General features: G+C 40.1%; 1 protein-coding gene across 1 annotated transcript in view; it reads left to right on the top strand.

Moving 5' to 3' along the window:
- The window catches only part of PITPNA (phosphatidylinositol transfer protein, alpha), a 27,491-nt gene extending 5,745 nt beyond the window's left edge, over positions 1-21,746 (top strand). The window contains exons 2-11 of the mRNA XM_009885217.1: positions 5,044-5,074; positions 10,650-10,795; positions 11,391-11,482; positions 15,289-15,296; positions 16,214-16,288; positions 16,634-16,717; positions 18,108-18,185; positions 19,109-19,219; positions 20,855-20,977; positions 21,699-21,746. Coding sequence (XP_009883519.1) covers positions 5,044-5,074; positions 10,650-10,795; positions 11,391-11,482; positions 15,289-15,296; positions 16,214-16,288; positions 16,634-16,717; positions 18,108-18,185; positions 19,109-19,219; positions 20,855-20,977; positions 21,699-21,746 — 796 coding nt within the window. The remainder of the gene's footprint in view (positions 1-5,043; positions 5,075-10,649; positions 10,796-11,390; positions 11,483-15,288; positions 15,297-16,213; positions 16,289-16,633; positions 16,718-18,107; positions 18,186-19,108; positions 19,220-20,854; positions 20,978-21,698) is intronic.
- The last annotated feature ends 867 nt before the right edge of the window (positions 21,747-22,613 follow it).

The following is a 22,613-nucleotide window of genomic DNA, read 5'->3' as shown; positions in this document are numbered from 1 at the left end:
CGCTCTCCTCCTCTGCCCACCGCCGCGGCGGCTCTCCGGTGTCCGGCAGGGCGGCCCTGTCCGTGCTATCCCCCCATAGCCTCCCCGGCCCCTTGTCCTCGCCGCCGGCTCCGCACTGGGGGTGTTTGGGGAGGGGTGTTGGTGGTGTTCCCGGTGGTCCGGGAGGGACGGACTGATGGCGCCGAGGGCCTTGCCGGTGTCGGGAGCTGGGCTCTCCCCTCGGCTGGGAGCCCCCGGCTCAATGCACAGCGGTTTCTGTGGGAGGCAGTGACATCTTGCCCCCCCTTGTCGTTGTAACCGGGCTAAGTGGTGAGCCTGGTTTTGATTCCCCCTACCCCCTCCCTGTTTAGCTCTGTAATTTCTAACTAAAGACTCCAGCAAGAGTAAATGTGGCAGAAATAAGATAGCTGCAAAATATTTTGGGGTTTTGGGGGGGGTTTTTTGGGTTTTTTTGTTTTTTTTTTTTGATATGGCAACCTCGCCTTGGAGTTCTTTGCTGTCCCTGAGGCTGCTGCGGTTGTTCTGCCCCGTGATGGGGAGGAAGGGGTGGAAAACAGGCTGGACGGTCTGTCGTGAGTGTGTGTAACTATTAGTCACATCGCTTTTTGTAGTCTTTCGTTCAGCTCCTTTATGCGTGCTAACGTGGTATGCTCCTTTGGACCTGTGCACTTTGGCTAGGTGTCTTCGAGCTCTGCATACTACTGCACATATTTCTTTCCTGAATTCTTAAGGTTAACTTAAGTGCATTCTTAAGTTAAATGCATTCTATCCTTTAAAACTTCTTTTGACTGATGCCCCCCGCTTTATAGAAGATAGCTGTGATCTAGCTGAGAATGATAAAGTGGGTTTTCAGGTCTTCTATTAGACACGTTTACCTACATGACAGTGTCCTCCTTACAGCATTTACTTTGCCAGATCGTGGACCGTGATGTGGATTTAAGTATTAAAACTATGTTGAGGGTGGTACTGATCCTTGTAGTTGTCTTTAAACTTGACGTCCCCCCCCCCCCCCCCCCCCCAATCCTTAAACTCTTGCTTTTTGTCCAACAATAGGGGTGTAGAATTTAAAAGCAGCAGCAGAGCTGGTAACAGGGAGACACTGTTACCTTCTGCCATGTTAAACTGGGTAGCAGACAGAAACCTGGGCTAAGTGCTTAGTTTCAGGTGCATAAAAAGATAATTAACTTCTTCCTCTGTAACATCCGTTTTGTTGCTATTTTCCTATGAATTTAGTTGGTTAATGTACTTTTCTCTTATAGCACCTGTCTGGTTTATTTCTATTCGCATTCATGTATCTTTTTCATGCTTCTGTTTACAATCTCTTGCCCTGTACTGCAGTAAAGCTCACTTGCCAGTGAGCTATCCTACCTACAGGGCGTCTCATAAAGAGAGGAACGTATGTACTTTGAATTTTCAGATTTCTGAGAGTATGAAAAGTTCATTTTGATAAGCATCCTTTCCAAAAGTCATGTTACTTAATATTATCATTTACCTCACCAAATCAATATATCTACCAGTCTTTCATGCTGCCTGTTTCAGAAACAAAATGTGAAGTGTAAATGTTAAGACTAAAGGTTAAAAGACCAGAATTGCTAAATTTGTTTCTTTTTACAGGCTTCTATTTCTATTTTCAGAAGGGTCACCAAACCTTTCAAGTCTTGTCATTAGCTATATTATCCTGTTTCTTTTCTTCCCTTCTTTGTATCTTTATTAAGACATATATGGTTCTAAGGACAGTCAAGGTTGCTACTGTGCTTTAGAAATGAGCTTTAGAAATTTATTTTTTTACTTCTTGGGATTCCCAACTAGCTCTAACAGTGGCACATTCTGAGTTGTGTCCCAGTATTGGTTCTGGTATGAATCTTCCTTGATGTTGTATGTGAAAGGTGCCCATTTTACATGCTATTTGAGAATTTTTTTGAGTAAATCTCATGTTCCAAGCAGCACTCTTTTAAGACATGTAGAAACTACTTGTTTTGATGTGACCTGGATATTTGAAGTATCTTGCTATTATTGTTTGATTAGTTCTGGTTGCCCCAACACTGCATACAGGTAAACTCCTGCCTAGCTCGTGTAGGTGTTAAAAATTTAAGTGAATAGTAACTGCATGTCATCTGAGCAGATTATTCTTCCATCTCTGACTCTTTGTTACATCCTCCCTAGTAAATCAAATGGGTATTATTGTGTGCTCCATAGGTATTTTAGGAGATGTTACAGAAATAGAGCAATATAACAAAAACCTGATGTCACATCTTTTATTGTTGTACAATCTGTATCATCTTTTCTGTACAGCTTCTTGTGCTGATGGTTATGCAGAGATAGCTTTAACGTTTTCATTTGATGTCAAATCAGTCTTTCAGACTTCTTTTTCATTTCTACCTATCCATGCTATGGATAAGCAGCATGGGTTTTCTTCATTTGTTTGTATTTTTTAGGTTTCAGGGTTTGTAAATGCTGGTTGAGGTCTTGCTTGCTCTCCTTATTTTGATTTAAGCTGCATCGGAAGACCTTGAGGAGAATCAGAGTGTAGAGACTCACTTCCCTTTCCTGTGAAGTGATGATAATGACACTGACCTTCTCTGCAGCTGTACTTCCCTTTGCTGTCATTTGAGGCAGATTTTAATCTAGGAGGGATCTTAAGTGTTCTTTATAATTTTCAGGCCTTTGATATGGCAGGCAACCACATCATATAATTTCTAATACATTGATCAAGTTCTATCCCAAAGTTAGGAGTCTTTGTTCCCGTTGCTGCTCCTGCAAAGCTTTTCCTCTGGATCCTCTTGAGCAGTCTTCCCTCCTCCTTCTTTATCGCTTGACTACCTATAAGTGTTAGTCATCCCCCTCATTCTTTGTTTGCTGGGCTAAACGAATTGTAAACTATTTGACGACTTTGTGTTTCTCTCCATTCATGAACATTGGACTCTAAGATAATACTCAGATCTAGTGTCTTCCGGTTTCCTAAATGGAATTTCATTAGCTTACATCAGTCTTTTTATTCCAGGTTTTCTAAAGAAAAATATTTGAATTCCATTCCAAAGCCATTGTTTCTTCCCTGTTTCTTGATCTTTTACCTTATCCTGTCCCTCTTTTCATTCTTACTGCAGTTTTATGTGGTTAACTAACCTAATGTCATGCTTGATGGCATGGTCTACCTGTGGAAATCCATTTTCTTTTTTTTGTTCTCCCTTATGTAAGGAATACCATACCGAATTGGACTGAAGGTCCTCTTCCATTTTGCCTTCTAGTGGATATTTGTAGGAAACAATACATAAATCGTGAGTAGAATGATTGTTGTTCAGTATATCCTACCAGTAAGTGGCATGCAGACTTCCAGGAATTGATCAAATCCCATTTTAAAATTACTTATGGGATTCCTCGCCAAACAAAAGAAGTATAACTTAACTGTGCGTGATGTAAAGAAGTAAACTTGATTGGTCTTAAGTCTGCTACCTAATGATTTTTATTCTGTCCTGAGTTGTTCTTTTGTAAGACATAGTCATTGTTCCTTCTCCTTTCAATTTTTCACACCATTCATGACTCTCTAATGCTCTACCATATCTTAACCCTTTAGCTGTTTTTTCTTCCAAGTTGAAAAGCCTAGTGTAACTACCTTCTTCTCACACAGAAGCTTTTTCCCCCTCTCCTTCGCTTGTTCTGTATCCTCTTTGAGATGAGGTGATGATACTACATGCAGTATTCAAGATGTTGATGCTCGAGAGATTATGGTGGTATAAGTGTCTTCCTCTGTGTGTGTGTGTATGTATGGTGTTCCAGTTTCTGATGATGTGTTTACTTTTGAACTGCTGCTGAGCTGATGTTTCCAGATGCTTTTCCATAAGGACATGAAGATATTTGCTGGCGATAGCTAATTTGGGGCTCATTAACCCCATGTGTTTGGGGAAAAGGAGTGCCTATAGTGCATTATTCTGCTTTTATTGACACTGAACTTCATCTGCAGTTCTCAGTAGCTCTTTCTGCAGTACTCTGCAGCCAGCATAAAGTGTTGCTGTCATAAGTAATCTTGCATAATCTGTAAACTTTTGCCCCTCTTACAATTTGTTCTTGTGGTATCTTGCTGGTAACATTCCTCTAGTGTAGAAAAAAACTTTCAATTTTCACTAGTATTGCTTTTTCAAAATCAATTTATTAATAAAGAGGACTTTTCCCCGGTTCCATTATATCCTGATTTCTTTGAGACTAATTCCCAAAGAATCAGGAATTCTTCCACCCGCGGTGGCCGTATCAATTTCATGTCTGTATCTTGCTTTGGTTCCTAGTTTCAAAATCATCCTTACTGAAAGCAGAGGTCAAATACAAATCTAGTTTTGGAGATAAATATAATATTTTGAAAGGCCTGAACATGCATGCGTTTTTATCAGCTTTAAATTTAGTTTTATTCTTGTCTTTCTCAAAAAATCTCAGTGTGACTTCTGGCAGCTTTTGCTCTGTAGTCCAGTCAGTTGATTCTAGGAGGCATTCAGGAAACCACAATGTGAAAAAAAAGTGACTCATGTATAGAAATGGCAACACCTTCCTTTTGTGGTCAGCTCTGAGAAAACCTTCTGTGTAGTTCTCTATTTAGTGTTGTTTCCTACTGGATAGGACACATAAGCAAATCGTGCAATGGCTTGTGACTATCACAGATCTCTGCAAAATTGTTGAAGCACATAGCAACGCTGTACAACAACTTGATGAGATACAAGATGTGACTATTCAAAGGATGTAGTGAGAAGGAACATGAAACTGTTTTGATGCTGTATAGATTTGTAGGCTGGTAAGGTATTACCAGGAAGGGTCTATGAGAATGGTACAGTTTTCGTATAGGATTGCAATTATGCGCTATCGTGTATTGATTCTCTTTGAGGCTATTATATAAATAGTCTTGGGACTAAAAAGTAAGTGCTAGGGATGCAAACTCTAGGTGAATGCTGGAATACTGGGGGGAGAGGAGAGCTGTGTAGCCACTGCTGGGAGGGGTGCATCATGTAAATTTTGCAGCTGCAGGGATATTTGTTAACTTTCTGTTTCTGTATTCTCTTTCAGCCGCGTTATCCTGCCTGTGTCTGTGGAGGAGGTAAGTCCTTTTCGCCTTGCTTCCTTTCTTTAGGACTGTAGATAAACTTGTCATCAAAGCAGTTTGTATGAACAAAAACTGGAAAACTTAAGAGAAGGATATAGCTGTCTTCAGGACCCCTGTGAGCTGTTACTTATTCACCATCATTTTGACCAAATAATTGAATTTCTTTAAGCCTGAGGGTACTGATTCTCTCTTTTATAAAGTACTTTCAGATACGTTGATTACAAATCTTGACTTGTCAGACCGTTCTAAAGTGCAGTTTCCTTTTGATTAATACTATTGTTCTTTTCTATATTTTTTTAACATGAAGAGGAAGCTTTAGTACAAATTTAAATTACCTTTTAATCTTTGTTTTGCCAGAACACTTCTGTTTTAAACCTTTAGACAAAGACCAACAATTTCTTCTGATTTGTGAGGCTGGTATAGCAAAAGAAAGGTCGTGTGTATCTTTGCTAGTACTCTTTAAGACCTGTCTTCTCTAGCTCTTACAGAAGGAAAACTTTCTTTTTGTTTAGGTAAAGCTGTAATTGAGAGAAGAAATGTAGTTTGTAATGGACGTGGTGATTTTGATCACCAAACTGACTGTGGAATAGCTGTGCAGAGTCTGTGGCTGATTCTCTGCTGTTTTCTCTGAGTTGCAGCTTGCCTTCTGCAGTGAACACCACTCTTGCAGAAAATCTGAGAATCTGAAATATTTTCAATTTTTTAACGTTCATACTAGCAGGGCAGATTAAAAATTGAAATGACCAAGTCTATAGCACTTCTGTAGTAGATCCTTCTTCCAGATGTATTTTTTTTTTTCTTTCTTGTGATCCTTGACTGTAAGCCGTAGGTTTGTAGGCTCTGATCAAGGGCTTGTTCTAACTTGTAGGAAGAGCTATGATAACAGCATTCCTGTTCATTTTTTATTTCCCCTGAATATAGCAGCTACTGTGGCATAGACAGTGGTGAGCTAGATCATGGCAGCACTGTTTAAAGCATATCCCTTTTATAACTGTCTACTCTTTTGACAGAACACAGTTTAGAACTTGATATAGTGTATTCCTGCAGCCACGAGGCTGGCTAGTAAAAGAAAAGCAATGTCTAAGCTGAGTTGCTTGTTCCTGTGGATCAATCTGCTGTGACAAGCATCACGTGCTGACAGAAAGCCTAGACATCTGATAAGAGAGTGGTTTTAGGTCTATATTCTATGTTGGTGGAAGAATGAGGCTGTTAATGCCAGAAGTCTGTCTGTCACTTACTCCTTACCTGTAGCTTATGTGCTTTCTGCATGAATCTGTTTCAAGCAGTTTTAACAGAAGTCTGACTAAAGTATTGGAGTAGGTATGTTTGGATCTTATTATGCCCGAGTGCTACTTGTAGGGGGGATTCCTTGACAAAAAAAAAGGACTATTGTGATAAGCTTTATCAAGTAAGCAAAGGATGCATACTTGCAAGTTAGAGAAAGCTAGGAGTAAACGGTAAGGTACTCCAGAGCTCAATAAACAGAAGACCTTAGCCTGAATAACAGGAGCCCTGCCTCATATATCTTGTAGGTATCAAGTGGTGTAAAGAGAAAGTCAAAGCATCAGTATACAGATTGTTTCTTTGAGGGGGTTAGACTGGATGGAACCCAGCACGGGGTTTTTCTGAGTTCACTGATACTAGGATTAACCTTCATCCAGTTAAAGCGAGTCCCTCTTTTCCCTCCCTGGCTGGATGTTCAGTGCCAGGCATGTTTGAGCCTTGTGCGTAGGTGGCCTGTGTGGAAAACTGAGGTTTCAGGCAGTATGTAAATCTGTGAGTCTCTACCTACCTCCTTGTCTGAGGATACCTTGGGCTCATCTGTTTCAGAAGGTGTATTCCTCTCCTCTGGATCGGAGGAGTTCCAGAGAGTTGAGTAACCTACTGAAAAGTCTATAAAGTGAAGAGCAAATAAGCATCATTTGAATAGAAGGAATGAAAATACTAGAGAGAACACCTTAATGTGCTTCGATTGTGGATAGACTGCCAACCTGACTGAATTTAATTTCTCCCCAAACTTGCATATTGTCACCATGTCCCCCGAGCGATGCCCCATTTCAAAACTGGTGGTTCTCATGTGATAGGCCAGATTTCAGGAACCAGTTCCCTAAGTGGAAAGACTTCTAAAGTTTGCTTCTCTTTGTATATGTACATATGTGATGTGGTAGTTTTAAAGGTATGCTTAAGAAGAAAGGTTATTTCCAATATTGACTCAAAGGATGACTACTGCTTTGAGTTTGCGTATTGCTTCATCCCCCTTCCTGTGTGGAAAGATGCTGACACATCTGTGCATCACTTGGTCACTGCACTGCTGTCTGTACTACATAACAGCTGTTAACTGCATTGCTTTCAAGGATTTACTTGTGCACAAAACTCTTAAATAGGGCTCTGGAGACTTATTGTGGCTCTTCACCGTGTATCTGCTCATTGAGCATCTCTGGCTAGCAAGAGTACTTCTGATTTCACTTTAATATGGGCAATTTTTGCTTGAAAGACTTAAGAGTTCACACCTTCTGTATGCAAATTGTTGCCAAAAGTCTGATGCCAATGCAAAAGATAGGGAATGAAATTAATTATGACTTTGAGGCATTGTAATAAGGCTGAGGGAGTCTTCTGTGATGCTGGGGATTCTGTGTTCAGTCCCCTTACCCCTAGCAAATGGAGCTTAGCCAATAGTAAGGAATTCAAGAGAAAAACAGTTATCAGGAAGACATTGGGAAGGTATGACTTAATGAATAAAGAGATCGGTGCTGAATTGTTAGCCAAGTAACTGCTAAGATGAGAGCAAAACTGTGGAAGAGAAGCCCTGGTGATGACTAAAACTTGAAGGCTGGGATGTAGGAGTTAGACTGTAGCAGACTGTCTTCTGCTAGGAAACTCTGCCAAAATGTGGTCCTGCTCAAGTGCAGGCTGCAAGCTGCGCTCCTGTGTTCTTTTATACATGGTCGCACTGCAGGCAGCAAAAAGAAAAAAAAGACCCTTATTGTATCTTAGGTGTTAACCTTTACTCTTGTGCTCTGACCAACATCACATTGCACAGTGCCAACTTTGAGAGCGTGGACTTGAGTGGCTGCGTGGGTGTCTTGCCAGCTGCCTTTGAAATGCTGGTATGGATTAGAGCTGTGTGTACACATTCTGTGCTGCCTCTTTGTTCCTCTCACATGGGAAGGAGCTTGCCAAACACAAAGGACTCTTATTAATTGTGTTCAAAGCTGCTTTCAGGAAAATAATCGTTCTTGAAGATAGCTACATTGAGATCAGGCCTTCTGAAAGAAGTTTGGTGTAATGAAGATATGCTGTCAGCTGTATAAAAGGTGGTGTGACACAGATCAAGGGGGATAACTTCTTGCACATGAGAAGGTTTTTGAGAGCTCTCAGGTCTGCAAGGATAGGTCTATCTGATGCTTTGGGCCTCATGGAGCCAGAATCTGTTTTTCTGTTAACTTTTGCAGGCAGATGCTATGGGATTTGTTCATTGGGATGATTTTATTTGGGCCTTTTCCTCTTATCAATGCGATTAAAGGATCAGAAATAACAGGGAAGATTAAATAGTGAAGATGCCAAACCAAAGGGCTTATCCTCTTAGTGTCTGACCTTTGACCCACATATTTAAAAGGGAGAAGGAATGAATGAGAGACTGTTACTAAGAGGAATTAGTTTGTGCCCCTGCAGACCTGTCCTGAGACTTGCTGCAAAGCAAAGCCATTCAGTCCTCCCCTTAAATGCTGTAGTTGCCAAACTTATCATAAGTTCTCTTCTATATGAGGGTACGTGTGGCTCCTACTCTACTAAATCAACTTGCTTCTAAGATTTCGCAACTCTCATGTTTTGCTCTTCTGGAGAGAGGTGAGTATTCTGTTTTGTATGGGTCATGTGTAGGGAGTCATAAGGAAAGCAACGTAGTGTATGAAATGTCAGAAGGCAGAGAGTTGTATTGCAGCCCAAAATCCAGACTGAAACCCAACCTGCGGTGACAGCGCAGAAACTGTCCAGCCAAGTGAGGGGTCCTTGTATAACCTGGGCCAGCATCTTCTGGACAGACCCAGCAGAGCTGTTGCTTTTACCTTGAATGTGGTCTGTAGATTGTTTTTCTTATAGATTACTTTTACTCTATGGCTCTTTGGTTTGTTTCGTTTTCAGGGATAGTATAAAAGGTAGTTAGGCTTACTTAATATGTCCATGTGTTGAACGTGAGACTGTATGGAGCACTTATTTAAATCCCTCTGGTATGCTTTTTGCCCTGCCCCAGATTAACTGAGGCCAGGACATCTAGCCTCATTACTTTGGCTTACCATCTACTACTCTTCCAATAGGAATAAATGTTTTCTTCTTCTCTGTTAGCACCAGATGGTACAAAACACCATAGACTTTAGGTACTGTTTTTATTTTGGATGCTCTGACAACAAAATTTAACCACTGTAGAAATTTTCCTTCGTTGCTAAAGATGTACCAGCCTGGTGAAGTATTTCTGGGTTGTCAGCTTGGAGCAGTATTCCAGTTTTCCAGTCTGGGTTTCAGTGTAGGGAGTGGTAAGTGCTATTTGTGATTCTGATGCACAGCCCTATGCTGGGGAAAAGGAAGAAGGCCTAAACAGTGTTCCATTGCTTTGTAGTTATGTTTTGGGGTTTTTGGTGTTTTATTTTTTTAATCATTGCACTTCTGATACCTAACACTTTGTGAATTACCCTTTCAGACCGCCTCTCTGAACTGCCTTTAGCAACAGTTGCTGTTTTGCCTTCTTTCAGTTCTGAAGAGTTAACCCTGTTAAGTTTGAACACCTCCTTTTGACTTAGCGCTTTAGATTCATCCTCAAACCTTGTCTGCTCATCTGATTTTGCCTCAGAGGCCTGTGTGAATTTTTTTTTCACTTGATCATATTTCTTTTGAGCTCTGCATCCCCTTTTTCAGCTACCAGAGGCAAGCGTGTATTAGTCCTTACATCTTCTGCAGAGGAGAATGTTCGGTCTTGTTCATATTCTTGATTTTCCTCTGCTCTTCCCTGCGAAACATTTGGGCATGCTTATTATGAAAGAGATTGTCTAGTATGAAGTAGTTTAAGTGATTCCTGGGAAATGATGCTGCCATTTTGTCAAGAAAACACCCATGAAGTTCTTTGGGATTCTTCTGAACGAAGTACTGTATGCTTATTAGTTTAGGAGTGGCAATACATTATTCTCCATTTGACCTGAACAACTGGGACACCTGTGTGGCAAAAAGATTGAAAAACAATGGATTTTGCTACTGTATGCATGAGGTCATCTGCATCCTCTTAAATGTTGTCCTGATATTCCTTTAATATGTTTTACTTTATCCTGAATTTGTGTTGGTTTGGAGCTTGAGATTTAAGGGTTAAAGGTAACTATCCTATTGGCAGTGCTTTCCTCTTAACTACCACTCAAGCTTTCTGTATCAAAATGAAATTAAATGAGCTGCTTATCTGGACACACAAGTGGATGTCCTTTTCTCTGCCTTCTCCCCAGATAATAAGTTTATCCTTGGCTTCTGGTAAAGTTATTATAACTTCTGCTAAATTATAGCTCTCACAATAATGTGTCTTTAACTTCTTTAGTATCAAGTGGGACAGCTGTATTCTGTGGCAGAAGCCAGTAAAAATGAAACTGGTGGAGGTGAAGGAGTGGAGGTCCTGGTTAACGAACCCTATGAAAGAGATGGAGAGCGTGGGCAGTACACACACAAGATCTACCACTTACAGAGGTATGTGAAACATTTTATTACCAGAGTCGGGCAGGGTTGCTTGGGCTAGAGGAACTGGAGGGAGATGCAATAGGGTTGCAGTGACTGTGTAAATCACCGATTATATAAAGGCTGAAAGACATGGAGGTAAGACAGGAGTGTAACAGTACCTGGCACATGGTACAGCTAGAAGTGAGCATCACTGGTACACCTGTGTGCCCCTGTAAGTGTGGCTGTTGTCCCAAGAAAATCTGTCTCTGAGCTTTTCAAAGCAAATATAATTCCACCCAGTATTTTGATACATGACTTTGGCTAAAGAGCAAAATGCTTCCTAGATTTCAACCTGGTTTCAGCCTCCTTTTTTTTTCTTCTTTTTTCTTTTCTTTTCTTTTATTACATTAGGAAGGTCTAGATTAGCCTGTCCAATTCATCAGTCTCTGGAAATCATCGTACTGGGGGTGGGGAGAACCCCACCAATTCTACCAATGTGCATGTTTGCAAAACTCCAGTGTCTGCATTTCTGGTGATATTCTGCCTGTCTTGGAGTGTCTGGGCCATAGCTCTTGTTACATATAGTTCTTATCAACGCCTTCCTTCTTATTTCCAAATTCTGCAGCAAAGTGCCAACATTTGTGAGAATGTTGGCCCCTGAAGGAGCTCTGAATATACATGAAAAAGCATGGAATGCTTATCCCTACTGCAGAACTGGTGAGTGCGTGGGGAAGGACTGGGGATTGCTGGCTTTTTGGTTTCTTGGGGACAGAGGCAGGGTACGAGGGGATAACGAAGGAGGCAACCAGTAGGGAAGCTGTTCCAGCTCTTACCTTAGATTTCTGTCTTATAAGCTCTTTCTCTGGTCAGGAAAAGCAAAATACAGTGTTGTGGAGTTAAAAATACCCTTGTCTGATGTGCTGCTTATGAGTGACAGTGGAAGAGAACAGACCAAGAAACGGATGTTAGTCCTACTAAAGGAACAGACGTGTAACACGAGTGAAATAAATGTATGAGGGATGATTTTATGTATTCAAGCACAGCATAGCATGGTGGGGAAAAAATGGAAGCTGCAAGAAGGGAACAGGGAAGATCTTCATTGCCTCTTGCTTACTGCAGTTTGATGGGAGCAACTGTTACGGGATTACTATTTGCTCAGTTGCAGAATCTGAGGTTAGTAAAGGTTGAACAGGTAATGCTACAGTTGCTTCTGGGTTGTGGGCTTGACACAGATATCCAAATCTCATCCAACAAGCCTAAAGTGAATCCATCTGTAAAGTCTGGGGTGAAGCTCTGGAAGCTGTGCAAAGTGGTGACATAACATCAAACTCATTTTTTACAGGAGCGTTTAGTATCTTATTTACTTACTGAAGTTATCAGCCACAATGTTTAACCACTACTGTTTTTGTGGTCTTTGTTGCTGTGGGAACTGCAAATTTGACTTTGCCTCCAAATTTATGTAGTATTTTTGGCTGTGTTTTATGCTGTTTGTATCTTTGAAGGATACATTTTCTGCTATTTGGTAGTCGTACAGTTGCTGTGGAAACTGTAAACTTAAAAATTCCAACTGTTCTTGAAAATATAGAAAAACTTATTTTTTAACAATTTACTTAGGAGAATTTTAAATGAAGTGTTTTAAAGACAGAAAAATATTTGCAGTGGGGGAGGATAACATTACTTCAGTACGTGAAATTACATGCAGCAGTCTAGTGGAATGGTATTTCAAATACAAAATTCAGATATTGTGATCATCAACTGCAGAATAAGTTTTTAAAGTGTCACATAATTCAAGATGCTGAAACAAAGTTATTTACAACCTGTCTTTCTCTTTTTATGCAGTTTCCTTGCTGCATATTAGTTAAATTAGCTAATAAATGTCTAGTTTATTGCCATGTTAAGTACTCTAAATTGGTTTAAACTCAAACAGTTCTTTCATTAATTCTTCAACTTTAAATTGTGGAAACAGATCTGACTAAGTTGACTGCAGTAGGTTTTGTCAGACATAATGCATAGCTATATCTTCCTCCTGTTTTTCTTCTCCACCGATTTCTGAAACAAAGGTACAGAGTTAGCTTGTTTTGTCACCCTTATCTGCTTATCCTTCAGTTACGCACTGCTAAAATTCTACTTAAGTGGAAAAAATGTGATACTAAAATCAAGTACCAGGCTTTGCACCACAGAAATAAAGAAATTTCAGGTTTTGGTATGCTAGAAATAACATAACAAAAAAAAAAATCCTCAACTGTAATAAACACCAATATAATATGAGATAGAAAGTGCTTTGTTGTGGGGGTTGGAGCAGAAGGCAGCTTTTATGCGGAGGCTGACAAATCTGTTTAAAGAATCTGCCAGCCTGACGTGAGTCAAGAAAAGCTCAGAAAAGTTGCTGAAACCTTCACTTGCTAGTACTGGACAGGAGGGAGGAACCCATGTATGTGCTGTAGGCTGCCTTGTGCCTTATCATTTTACTTTGGGACGCGCTCAGATATTTTGGTTGTGTGTGAGAAGACTTGGATGACCTCACATGAATCTTTGTGCAACACAACAAGCCATGCTGGCTTTGAGTCCTCTCACTTAGAGTTTCAAACTTAAGAGCCAGGGACACAGTAAGAACTAAACCCGGTTTGACTGTGTAGGAGTTAGTGCTACTTCTGCCTGTGCCCTCCTGTACCAAGGTGATATTAGTGTGCTGCTCTCTGGACCACTGCTTATTTGCATATCAGCTATCACATAGAGCCTTTTAAGTTTGAATAAAGCAGTACTTTTAGTTAACTGTGCATCATCGTAATTTTTTTTTAATTATACGAGATTATCCTTCTTACCTTTCCCTGTATCTCCACTGAGAAGCTCAATTATTACTTTAATATGCATATTATATACCATTATCAAAGAATCGCTGCAGGTTGAGGGAATTGCAATGCCTAGCTTATCACTTCCTGCGATTTTGCAACTTGTTTGTGCTGTAATATGTTGGTTTAATGTACTTTGAATGGAAGCCTTGCTTTTCTCCTTTGAGAGTATGATCTGTAAATGAGATTGTTGTACGTATTTACAACTTCTACCGTAGAAATGAAGTGAGGATTGCCTAATAGTTATAACTGTGGGCTGGTGCCAAGGAGAACAGTTGTCTTAGTTCTTTTCTGCAGTCTGACTTAAGTATTAATGTTGCTTAAATGTTTTTAGAAAAGCAATTTCATGTGTGTTCCACTCTTCTGGGTGTCAGCATGAATGCCTGCGGCCAAATGTCAAGAAATTGAGAAGTTAGAACTGCAGCTGAAATGTGTAGGAGTTGCTGCTGTAACACCTGAAGTGCAGGCCATAATTTGTAGCAAGCTGAGCATCTAAATTTTAATGGCCGTTTCTAAAGAGATTAATTTGTTTGCTTTACAAATGAGGAGTCTTCCCCACAAAGAAGAAATTAAGAAGGTGAAGAAACTTGTTTTAAGGCAGCTGTGTAGTCATGGTGCATACTCATGGAAAAGCAGTTTGTCATGGGAAGGTGGGAGGGCTCTGATTTATAATTACTGCTGGTTTATTCAGTATTTTGTGTGGACTAGCAGGAAAAAAACTCCTTGCAGAAATAATGAAATGTTCTTTGAGATGAAAGTCAACCTTTTAAAAATTAGCCTCAGCTCTGCTTGCGTGTTCTCTCCCTCTTCCACCCCAACATGTCAGTCTAAATAATTAGCCTTCTGTAAATTACTGTAAAAAGCAATTTTCAAGTTGTTAGGGGTTTAGAGCAGTCCAAGGCCCAGCAGTAGGCAATTAAGGTAACTGGATGTGCATGTTAGATGATAAGGGATGGTACTGTCTGCAGGGCGTTGGGTTGGAAACTCAAGAATTGTAATAGTACCTTTAAAACAAAATTGCTTCTTATTAAAGCCCTCATGTTAAACTTCAAAACAAACCAGCAAAGTTCAACTCTAGCTTCAGACGTCCTTATTCTTAGAGTAGAATTGCTAGCATACTCTGATGGCTCAGGTAGAAGAGATGCTGACTGTTACAGGATCTTTAATTGCTTTTCTGTGTTGAATAATTGAGCCTTACTATCCAGGGAGTTTAGTTACCATGAGCAGTAGAGATGCAGAGGGTCTGGTTACTGCATGCAGGAGCGATGAGGTCTGCACTGGCCTGAAATCCAGCATGTGTTTGCTTCAGAACTACAGAGAGGTTTCTTATCTGCAAGCTGAGAAAGGATTGGTAAAATGCCGTCAGCTGAACATACTTATTCCATCTTCTCATCCAGCTGGCCGGAGTCCAGAGAGCAGAAGTGGCAGTACATAATTAATTGCTGCTCCACTGAGTTTCTCCAAGTCTGAGAATATCCAGAGGAGAAGGGGGTGAAGCTAGCTGGTTTTTATCGACTTCTAGGGCTTTTTCCTCTGTAGTATCAGCAGTCCCCTGGGAAGCTGAAGTTGTCCCTGTTTTGCTGATAGTGGGAGGAGGGCGATGGGGGCTGTACATTCTTTTTTTCACTAAAGTACTGTATCTCTTTCTTTTCATGTGTTGATTTCTTGGACCAGTTATTACAGTAAGTATTGCTTTTACTGACGATCTATGGAAGCATGTGTAATGTCTGAAATGAAGTGTCCTGGGTATAAGAAATGCTTTAGCCTGAGCTAAAGGCACTTTAGCTTTTGTCATTGTAAGATCGTGTAGACTAAACCTCTTACCAACAGTGGTGTATCCACAAACACTTGGTAACTAGGGACAGAGATGCTTTCTTTACTGCAGCAATGCTCAGCTTTACAAATGGGAATGTCTAGATAAACTGATTAAAAGAAAGTTAGCTCATGCCATTATGTCCCTTTGAGTAATCTGTCTTCTGAAATTGCTATTTCCTTTTTACATGCTCAGTGTTTCACTGGCTTGTGCTTTTGTTTGTACTCCCTTGAGGGAGGATAGGGTTACCTTTGGAAGTCCTTTTCTACTCACAGTAATAATGAGAAATGGAAAGTTTTTTTGCTTACTTGGCAGAACTGTGCTTCTTGTCCCTTCCCTTTCCAGTGTCCAAAGCCCTAAACGCATCAGTTTTAATATTGTTGTTCATTTGAAGAGTTGCATCCAAATACGTACTCTGTGTTAGAACAATAATCTCTTTGAAAAGACAGTTTCTACCTAGTTAACTTAGGTTATCCCTTCAAAACTCTAGAGTGGCAGATATTGTCCTTTAAAGAAAAAGCTATTCATAAACTCTAAATGTCTCACTAAAACAATGGAACTTATGTTTTTTCAGTGAACAACTTGTGGTTTATTTGATCTTGCATTTTTAGTGATCAAACAATTTTGCTAAAAGCAATGATATGTTTTCAGATAATTCTGAAGTTCCCTAAGTAAAACCCCAATCGAGTTATAATTCTTTGAGTTGCCTTTCCTAATGCTTATCTAGTTAATAAGATGACAAGTTATATATCCAAAGTATAACAAGAAGCTTTATTTTAATGACAGAATGAGTATATGAAGGATGACTTCCTGATCAAAATTGAAACCTGGCATAAATCAGATCTTGGAACACAAGAGAATGTAAGTACTCATGTCGTGTATTTTATTCATCTCTTAGAGGATTGCTGTGTGGAACTGTCTATTTGCTGCGTTCCTGGATTTGAAATGCTTATTGCACTAGCAAGGCAGAGACTCCCTCCTGTTGGCTTTTCATATATGCTGAATAAAATTGTCCCTCAAACACTTGTTCTGTATGAGCACCTTTGCTTCTTTAGAAGATCTTGTATTGTGTGTTTACCATGGTGTCCTCTCTGTATGTGGAAGGGGAGCACTGGGTGTCTGCATCTCCATCTGTTTTTTTACGATCTTAGAATGGGAGTGTTCTGTAGTCAAATCAGTTAAATTAGTCTTATACTTTCACTGCAGGTTCATAAACTGGAGCCAGATGTATGGAAGAATGTAGAAGCTATTTATATAGACATTGCTGATCGGAGTCAAGTACTTCCCAAGGTATGGTAGGTGGGTAAGAGCTACCTAGTGTGGGAGGCCTTGTGCTAAAGGAGGGATAAGGTACAAACTGTGTTCCAGGGATGGTCACAGGTAACAGGAGAAATGAGAGGATGGGAAGAGGAGGAAAGGCATTCCTTAAAAGTGTTTAAGCAAGCTAGAGGAAGAGCTCTTTTAAAAGCTATGTCAATGCTGTCTGTAAAATGCCTCGCTTAGCCTTACAGTACATGTAATGCTGTATATATGTAGTTCTACAGCACTGCAGCTGATTATAATGCTTGAATAGCAAGAAATGGCACTGCCCTTTCTGTACAGGATCTTTTTTTAAACTGCCTCCTTTTTGAAACTAACCCATGGCTTCACAGGTGTATCTGGAAATCATGTAGCTAATACTTCCTTCTAAGAATCACCGCAGTTAATGTAAGAACCTAAGGGATGTTTTTATACTGTACTGGAAAAAAAACCCCAACTATATATAAAAGTGGAATGTTGTTTGAATTTCCCCACATAGTAATTCTGATAACATTCAAATATGGCTAATTTACCTGTTGTCAAACCTGGCCTTGGGTATTAAACCAGAACTAGTACTTATTTTAGCTTTTCTTTCCAATAAAGATGAATTAGTAGAACATGAATAGCATCTGATTCTGATAGGTTAGGCAGGTACTAAGCTGTATCTGCAAATATAAACTACTCTGAATTAAATGCTGTCAGAGAGGAAGGAGAATTCACATGGAGCAGAAGACTCCTGAAGAAGATGCTACCAATTGATCACTTTCAGCACTAAACCAACAATGGCTTGAGTTTGTTTTCATTTTAATTGAATTGGGGGTAGGAGTAGAGTACACACCCAAGTCTTAATGCAAGATGCAGGAGGGGAATGCTGCAAATTATTTCCTGTGCAATAGGCGGTATAACTGGTGACTTTTTTTTTTTGGTGGTACTGTGAGTTTGACTGTACTTGTCCTCCAGTGTGGAATATGTGAGCATCATACTGATAGAGTGCTGGGAAAAATACTAGATACCACAGCTCCACAGAGCATAGCTATTTTCTGCAGCAGCAGTGTTTAGCTCCCAAAGAACGAGTGGTTACAGGAAACCTATCCTGAGGGTTTACAGGTCTTCTGATAGTCTGACCCCAAAGGAATCCTTACAAAGGTCATATCAGTTTGTTACCACTTCTTCACATAGGTCTAGGACACAGCACAGGGGGGAGAAATATGTTTCCTTGAAGAATGCCTGACCTAATGTTGAAGTCTGAAACCAGTAGCTCTTAAGAAGGCAGTTAGAGGTTAGTCTTTGTCCACCAGAAAAAGAAATCCTTTGTGACAGTGAGCAGCTGGGTAACAGTAGGGTAATTTGTGTTTAATCTTGTGCCCTATATGTCCAATAGGATTACAAGGCAGAAGAAGATCCAGCAAAATTTAAATCTGTCAAGACTGGACGTGGACCGCTGGGTCCCAACTGGAAGGTATGTCTTGCATGAGTTCAGGATCTGTTTCAGCTTGCATGAACGAAGTATAGATACTGGAGCTTGGAGCCAAAGGTAAAACATTGGATTCGCTTCTGTAGAAGGAAACACAGAACTTAACCGGTGATCTGCTCTGAAGTTAAAGGAAATGGAAGAGTTTGGTACAAATGGGTAGAGTGAGTTCCAAGAAATCGCTAGAGCTGTCTGGTGTTCAGCCCAAGGATTCACCCAAGAGAACCGAAGGATGAAATAGCTGAGTTATGAGCAGCAGTATTTAACCTTTCACTTAAATCCTTGGAATCTGAAGATTCTAGAAATGGAAATATGATACCAGTCTTTAAAAGGGACCCTAAATGGGATCTGGGGAGCTACGAGTATCCAAGTCTGATCTCTAGCACGCAAATGTAGTAGAAGATGAGGCTGATGTGATTCATTTGGGAAGAGTGGATATGGATGCTGTAAAAGGAAGTAGGAAAGTCCACCATACGAACCTTGTGGAGTTTTCTTTAAGGCTGGATAGTTATGTGGATGACTCAGATGATATAATCTATTTCCAAAATGTTTTAGATAGGGACTTTGTCAAAAGACTTTTAAGGAAACTAAGTAGCCATGGCATAACAGTGAAAATACTGAAAGACATAAATTTAACAGGATTAAAAATGGAGAACCGAGGAGAGGAAGGAATGGATGATTCTCAAAATGGAAGGAAGGCCACCTGTGGAGGAAATTAGTGTCTACTTTCATCATGCTCTTAGGGGTGAGCAAAGATGTGACAAAACTTGTCGATAAAAGATAGGCAAGGTGTAAGGATGCAAAACGATTTTGAGGAATTGTGGAAAGACTTCAGAGTTACGACTGAAGGAGCTGCTTTCCTGGAGGCATTTGACCTGTGTCCTGATGTGAATATCTTGGTGTCTTTGCAGAAGGAGCTGGGGAAACAGACAGATTGTCCATACATGTGTGCTTACAAACTGGTAACAGTCAAGTTCAAGTGGTGGGGTCTGCAAAATAAAGTTGAGAACTTTATACAGAAGGTAAGTGATCTCTTTGGTGGGGAGAGATGCGGAAATGAGGCACGTTTCATCTCCCATCTGCTTTAGCACATCAACTTCTAACAGCGTATCCTGCCTGGAGATACTAACTTGAAACCCAGTCATGTCACCTCAGGCGATACAGTCAAGGCCTCTGCCTGATACATTGCAGCCAATTAAAGCTGGATTCAGTTTGCTGCTAATCCAAGGGCAGGCTGGGCTGATTGTTCTGTGAATTGGCTGTTGAACTGTTTTCACTTCAATGTGCAAAGGTAGACTGGCTGTTTTGCATTTAGTAGATCAGCCTGAGAACTGCAGCCATTTGGTAGTTGATTTGTGAACTATGAGATGATGCGTGTGTACTAAGGTTATTTTGGTCAGGGGCAAGGCATGTTTTTGTGGGAGATAGCTAAACTTCTGTTATCTGATCCTCATCAGCTGAGGATCTTTCTGGCAAGTCCTAGAGCTCTAGTCATGTTTTCCTCTCATAGTCTGCTGCTTGAAAAACCTGTGTTAAAAAATAAGCAGATGGTGGGGAAACTTCATTAACTTAAGACATGAGTAATTGGTATCCTGAAAAGAGCTTTTTCTGTGGCAGAGGTCATAACCCATGAACTGCAGCAGGATGCTAGACCTGGGAATCAGTACATGCAATTTTCCAGGCAATGCCATGTTCATAAAATGCCTATGACTTCAGATCATGGAGACTTTTCAGTGGTTAATACTGATAAAACTACAGTGCTGCTTCTGCAAAAGCAATTCGTTGGTGATATAATCTAAAGAGAACTCGAAGGTGGCATGAACATGCTGCTGCAGGATTTCAAATACCTGTAACAAAAGCCCTGAACAAAGCAGTGTCTTGAATCCCTTTCTCTATATGAGTGTCTCTTCAGCTACATGTTTGCGTCAAAGTAGTCGAGCTGCTTTTGATGAGAGCAAGTTATCAGATGTGAAACCATAATTGGTAAAACTGAAGTGTCCTTCCTTAATGAGAACTTTCCAAGAGGCATTGTATACCCCTGTCTAATATAATGATTTTTGTCTAGTTTATCTCTTATAAAATGGAAATAAATTGCTCCTACCTTGAAGTAGCTTGTGCGCGTGCTAAAAGGTTTTCAGCTGTGGAAAACAAGTTTAGGCTTTTTTCAGGTCACTGCAAAAGGAAAAAACAAGATAGGTACATGTCAACCCTTTACACTTGCTAACTTCCAGTTTTTTGCAAGTCAAGGATTATTTTAAAAATAATTTTATTCTGTTTCACTTTTTTTCTGCACCTTCAGGCCAACTGTCATGCTCTAAGTAAACCCAACCTGGACCACTTTATTCAGTCAGAACAATACTGTCAAATCAAAGGAAATTAATAAAGCATTCACTAATTCTTTCAATGCACTGTGCAGGCTGCTGTCTAAGCTTTAAAAAAATGCATTTCTCTGGGGATTCGAGGCTCTAGATATTCTGTTAAAAGAATAAAAATTAGCTAGCTCCAGTTTCCAATTGTGGCAGCTATATAGAAACGTGGATGAGGGAGCTGATTCTTCAGTGTACACATCTCTGAAAATTGTTATGATCCGGTTAGATCCATATTAATTGTCCTATGAGTAAGCTCGCTTGTATGTTTTATTCCTCCTCCTTTTGCAGCAAGAAAAGCGTCTCTTCACAAACTTCCATCGGCAGCTCTTTTGCTGGCTTGATAAGTGGGTTGATCTGACTATGGAGGACATTCGTAGGATGGAGGAGGAGACCAAGAGACAGCTGGATGAGGTCAGTGGAAAAGCAGGGCAGGTGTGGGTTGTGTGAGAAACTGTTTCTATCCAGTAAAGTAGAGAGAGGAGACTGCTGCATTGTCGTAGCATTGTGTGTATTGTCCACCTGCTATTTAGGTCATGCTGCTTGTGGTTTGAATGACTGGCTATGACTGTTGTGCTGGCATCTCCTAATCATTATGGACTTCTGTTTGTTGTTGGGCCAATACATGCATTGTACCACAGGTAATGAGGGTATGAGTAGCAATGATTCATTTACTGCTTTAATACCTTCTATTAGCTTTTCACCAAAGCTGAATGGTCATTTTTGTTTCCAGAAACCAGTTCAGAAAAAGGATTTTTAGCTCTAAATATTATAAGCAGGTAGTGGGGATATGTAACAGGGTTCTTACTATGAGAAACGCGAATTTGGTAATAATGACTACATTGTTCCATGATTTGTGTCCTGCACTGCACCCTTCTCTTCCTTCGTGCCTCAGGATATTTCTTTATAGTTTTCAGGTACACTGTGCGCTTTGAATAATGGTTCCAGATCCCTAGCAGACCTGTAGCTTAACCAAAAATGGTGCCTGCATGTGCATATTCACAAAAACTGATTTAGGATGCTCAGATATAATCAGTGCTTTCCATAAAGGAGGTAGCCTAATGTGTTCCATACCAATAAATATTGAGCTAACGTCATGTGAGAATCAGTATTTCAATAGTGTTTTCTCTTTCAGATGAGAGAAAAAGATCCAGTGAAAGGAATGACGGCTGCAGATGACTAACATGACTTCTTCCTTGTGCACTGTAGGTATCAGGAAAGTTTGACAAAACTCTGTATTACTGTATTTAGGAGAAAAAATACATTTGGGTAAGAAAGGACCCTGTTCATAGCTTCTGGCAGGCAAATCTGTGGTATTAATTGTTTTTATAATGAACCTGTTTCACTGGCTGGTCAACAAGTGAGTTTACTGTCTTGTTTCAAAACTATTCTAAGGAAATGGCTGAGTGAAAAGTGTAAGAAAAATGTGTTAGAACATTTTGTAGACTTTATTGCTATTCTTATTTCTGTAATGCATGTGTTACTTTCCATGACTCGCAGAGAAACTTTTGTCAGTCCCAAAAGAATAAGTTGAGCCTGCAAATACTTAGAATACATTTGGAAATTGAAAATTCCTTGCAAGTATGCTTGGAATGTATTTCTTCCATTGTTTGTTAACAGTATTTACTAATGGGCCAAGACCTGGAGCAACACCTGCCTGTTGCAGGAGAAGCAGTGATGACAATTTTAAAGCTTTTGTCTTGTTTTCACCTTCTTTTGCTATGAGTATGCTAACTTAGCAGGGGAGGGACTATTGTACGGGAAAGCATATATGCATTTGCCTTTGTTGGCCAAATCCCTAGGCTGTATTCTATATAGCATGCTGGATGATAATGCGTAAGCAGTGCTGAGAATGTTGAACCTTATTCTGTTCAATCGTGTCATCAGTTTGGGGTTTGGTTTTGGTGGATTTTTTCTTAGATGCTGTACAAAAATGTGGTGTAGTATTAGGAAAGTAAAAAGGTGAGGAGAAAGAAGAGATTGTCCATGTATGTAGAGAAGTCCAAGTTATTAGCCTCAACTTTTCTAGGACACTAAAATGCCACCCTAG

The sequence above is a fragment of the Charadrius vociferus genome, unplaced genomic scaffold, assembly GCF_000708025.1.
Source record: "Charadrius vociferus isolate BGI_N301 unplaced genomic scaffold, ASM70802v2 scaffold54, whole genome shotgun sequence".
Classification (NCBI taxonomy): Eukaryota; Metazoa; Chordata; class Aves; order Charadriiformes; family Charadriidae; genus Charadrius; species Charadrius vociferus.
The sequence above is the reverse complement of the archived record's forward strand: the minus strand, read 5'-3'. Positions and strand labels throughout refer to the sequence as shown.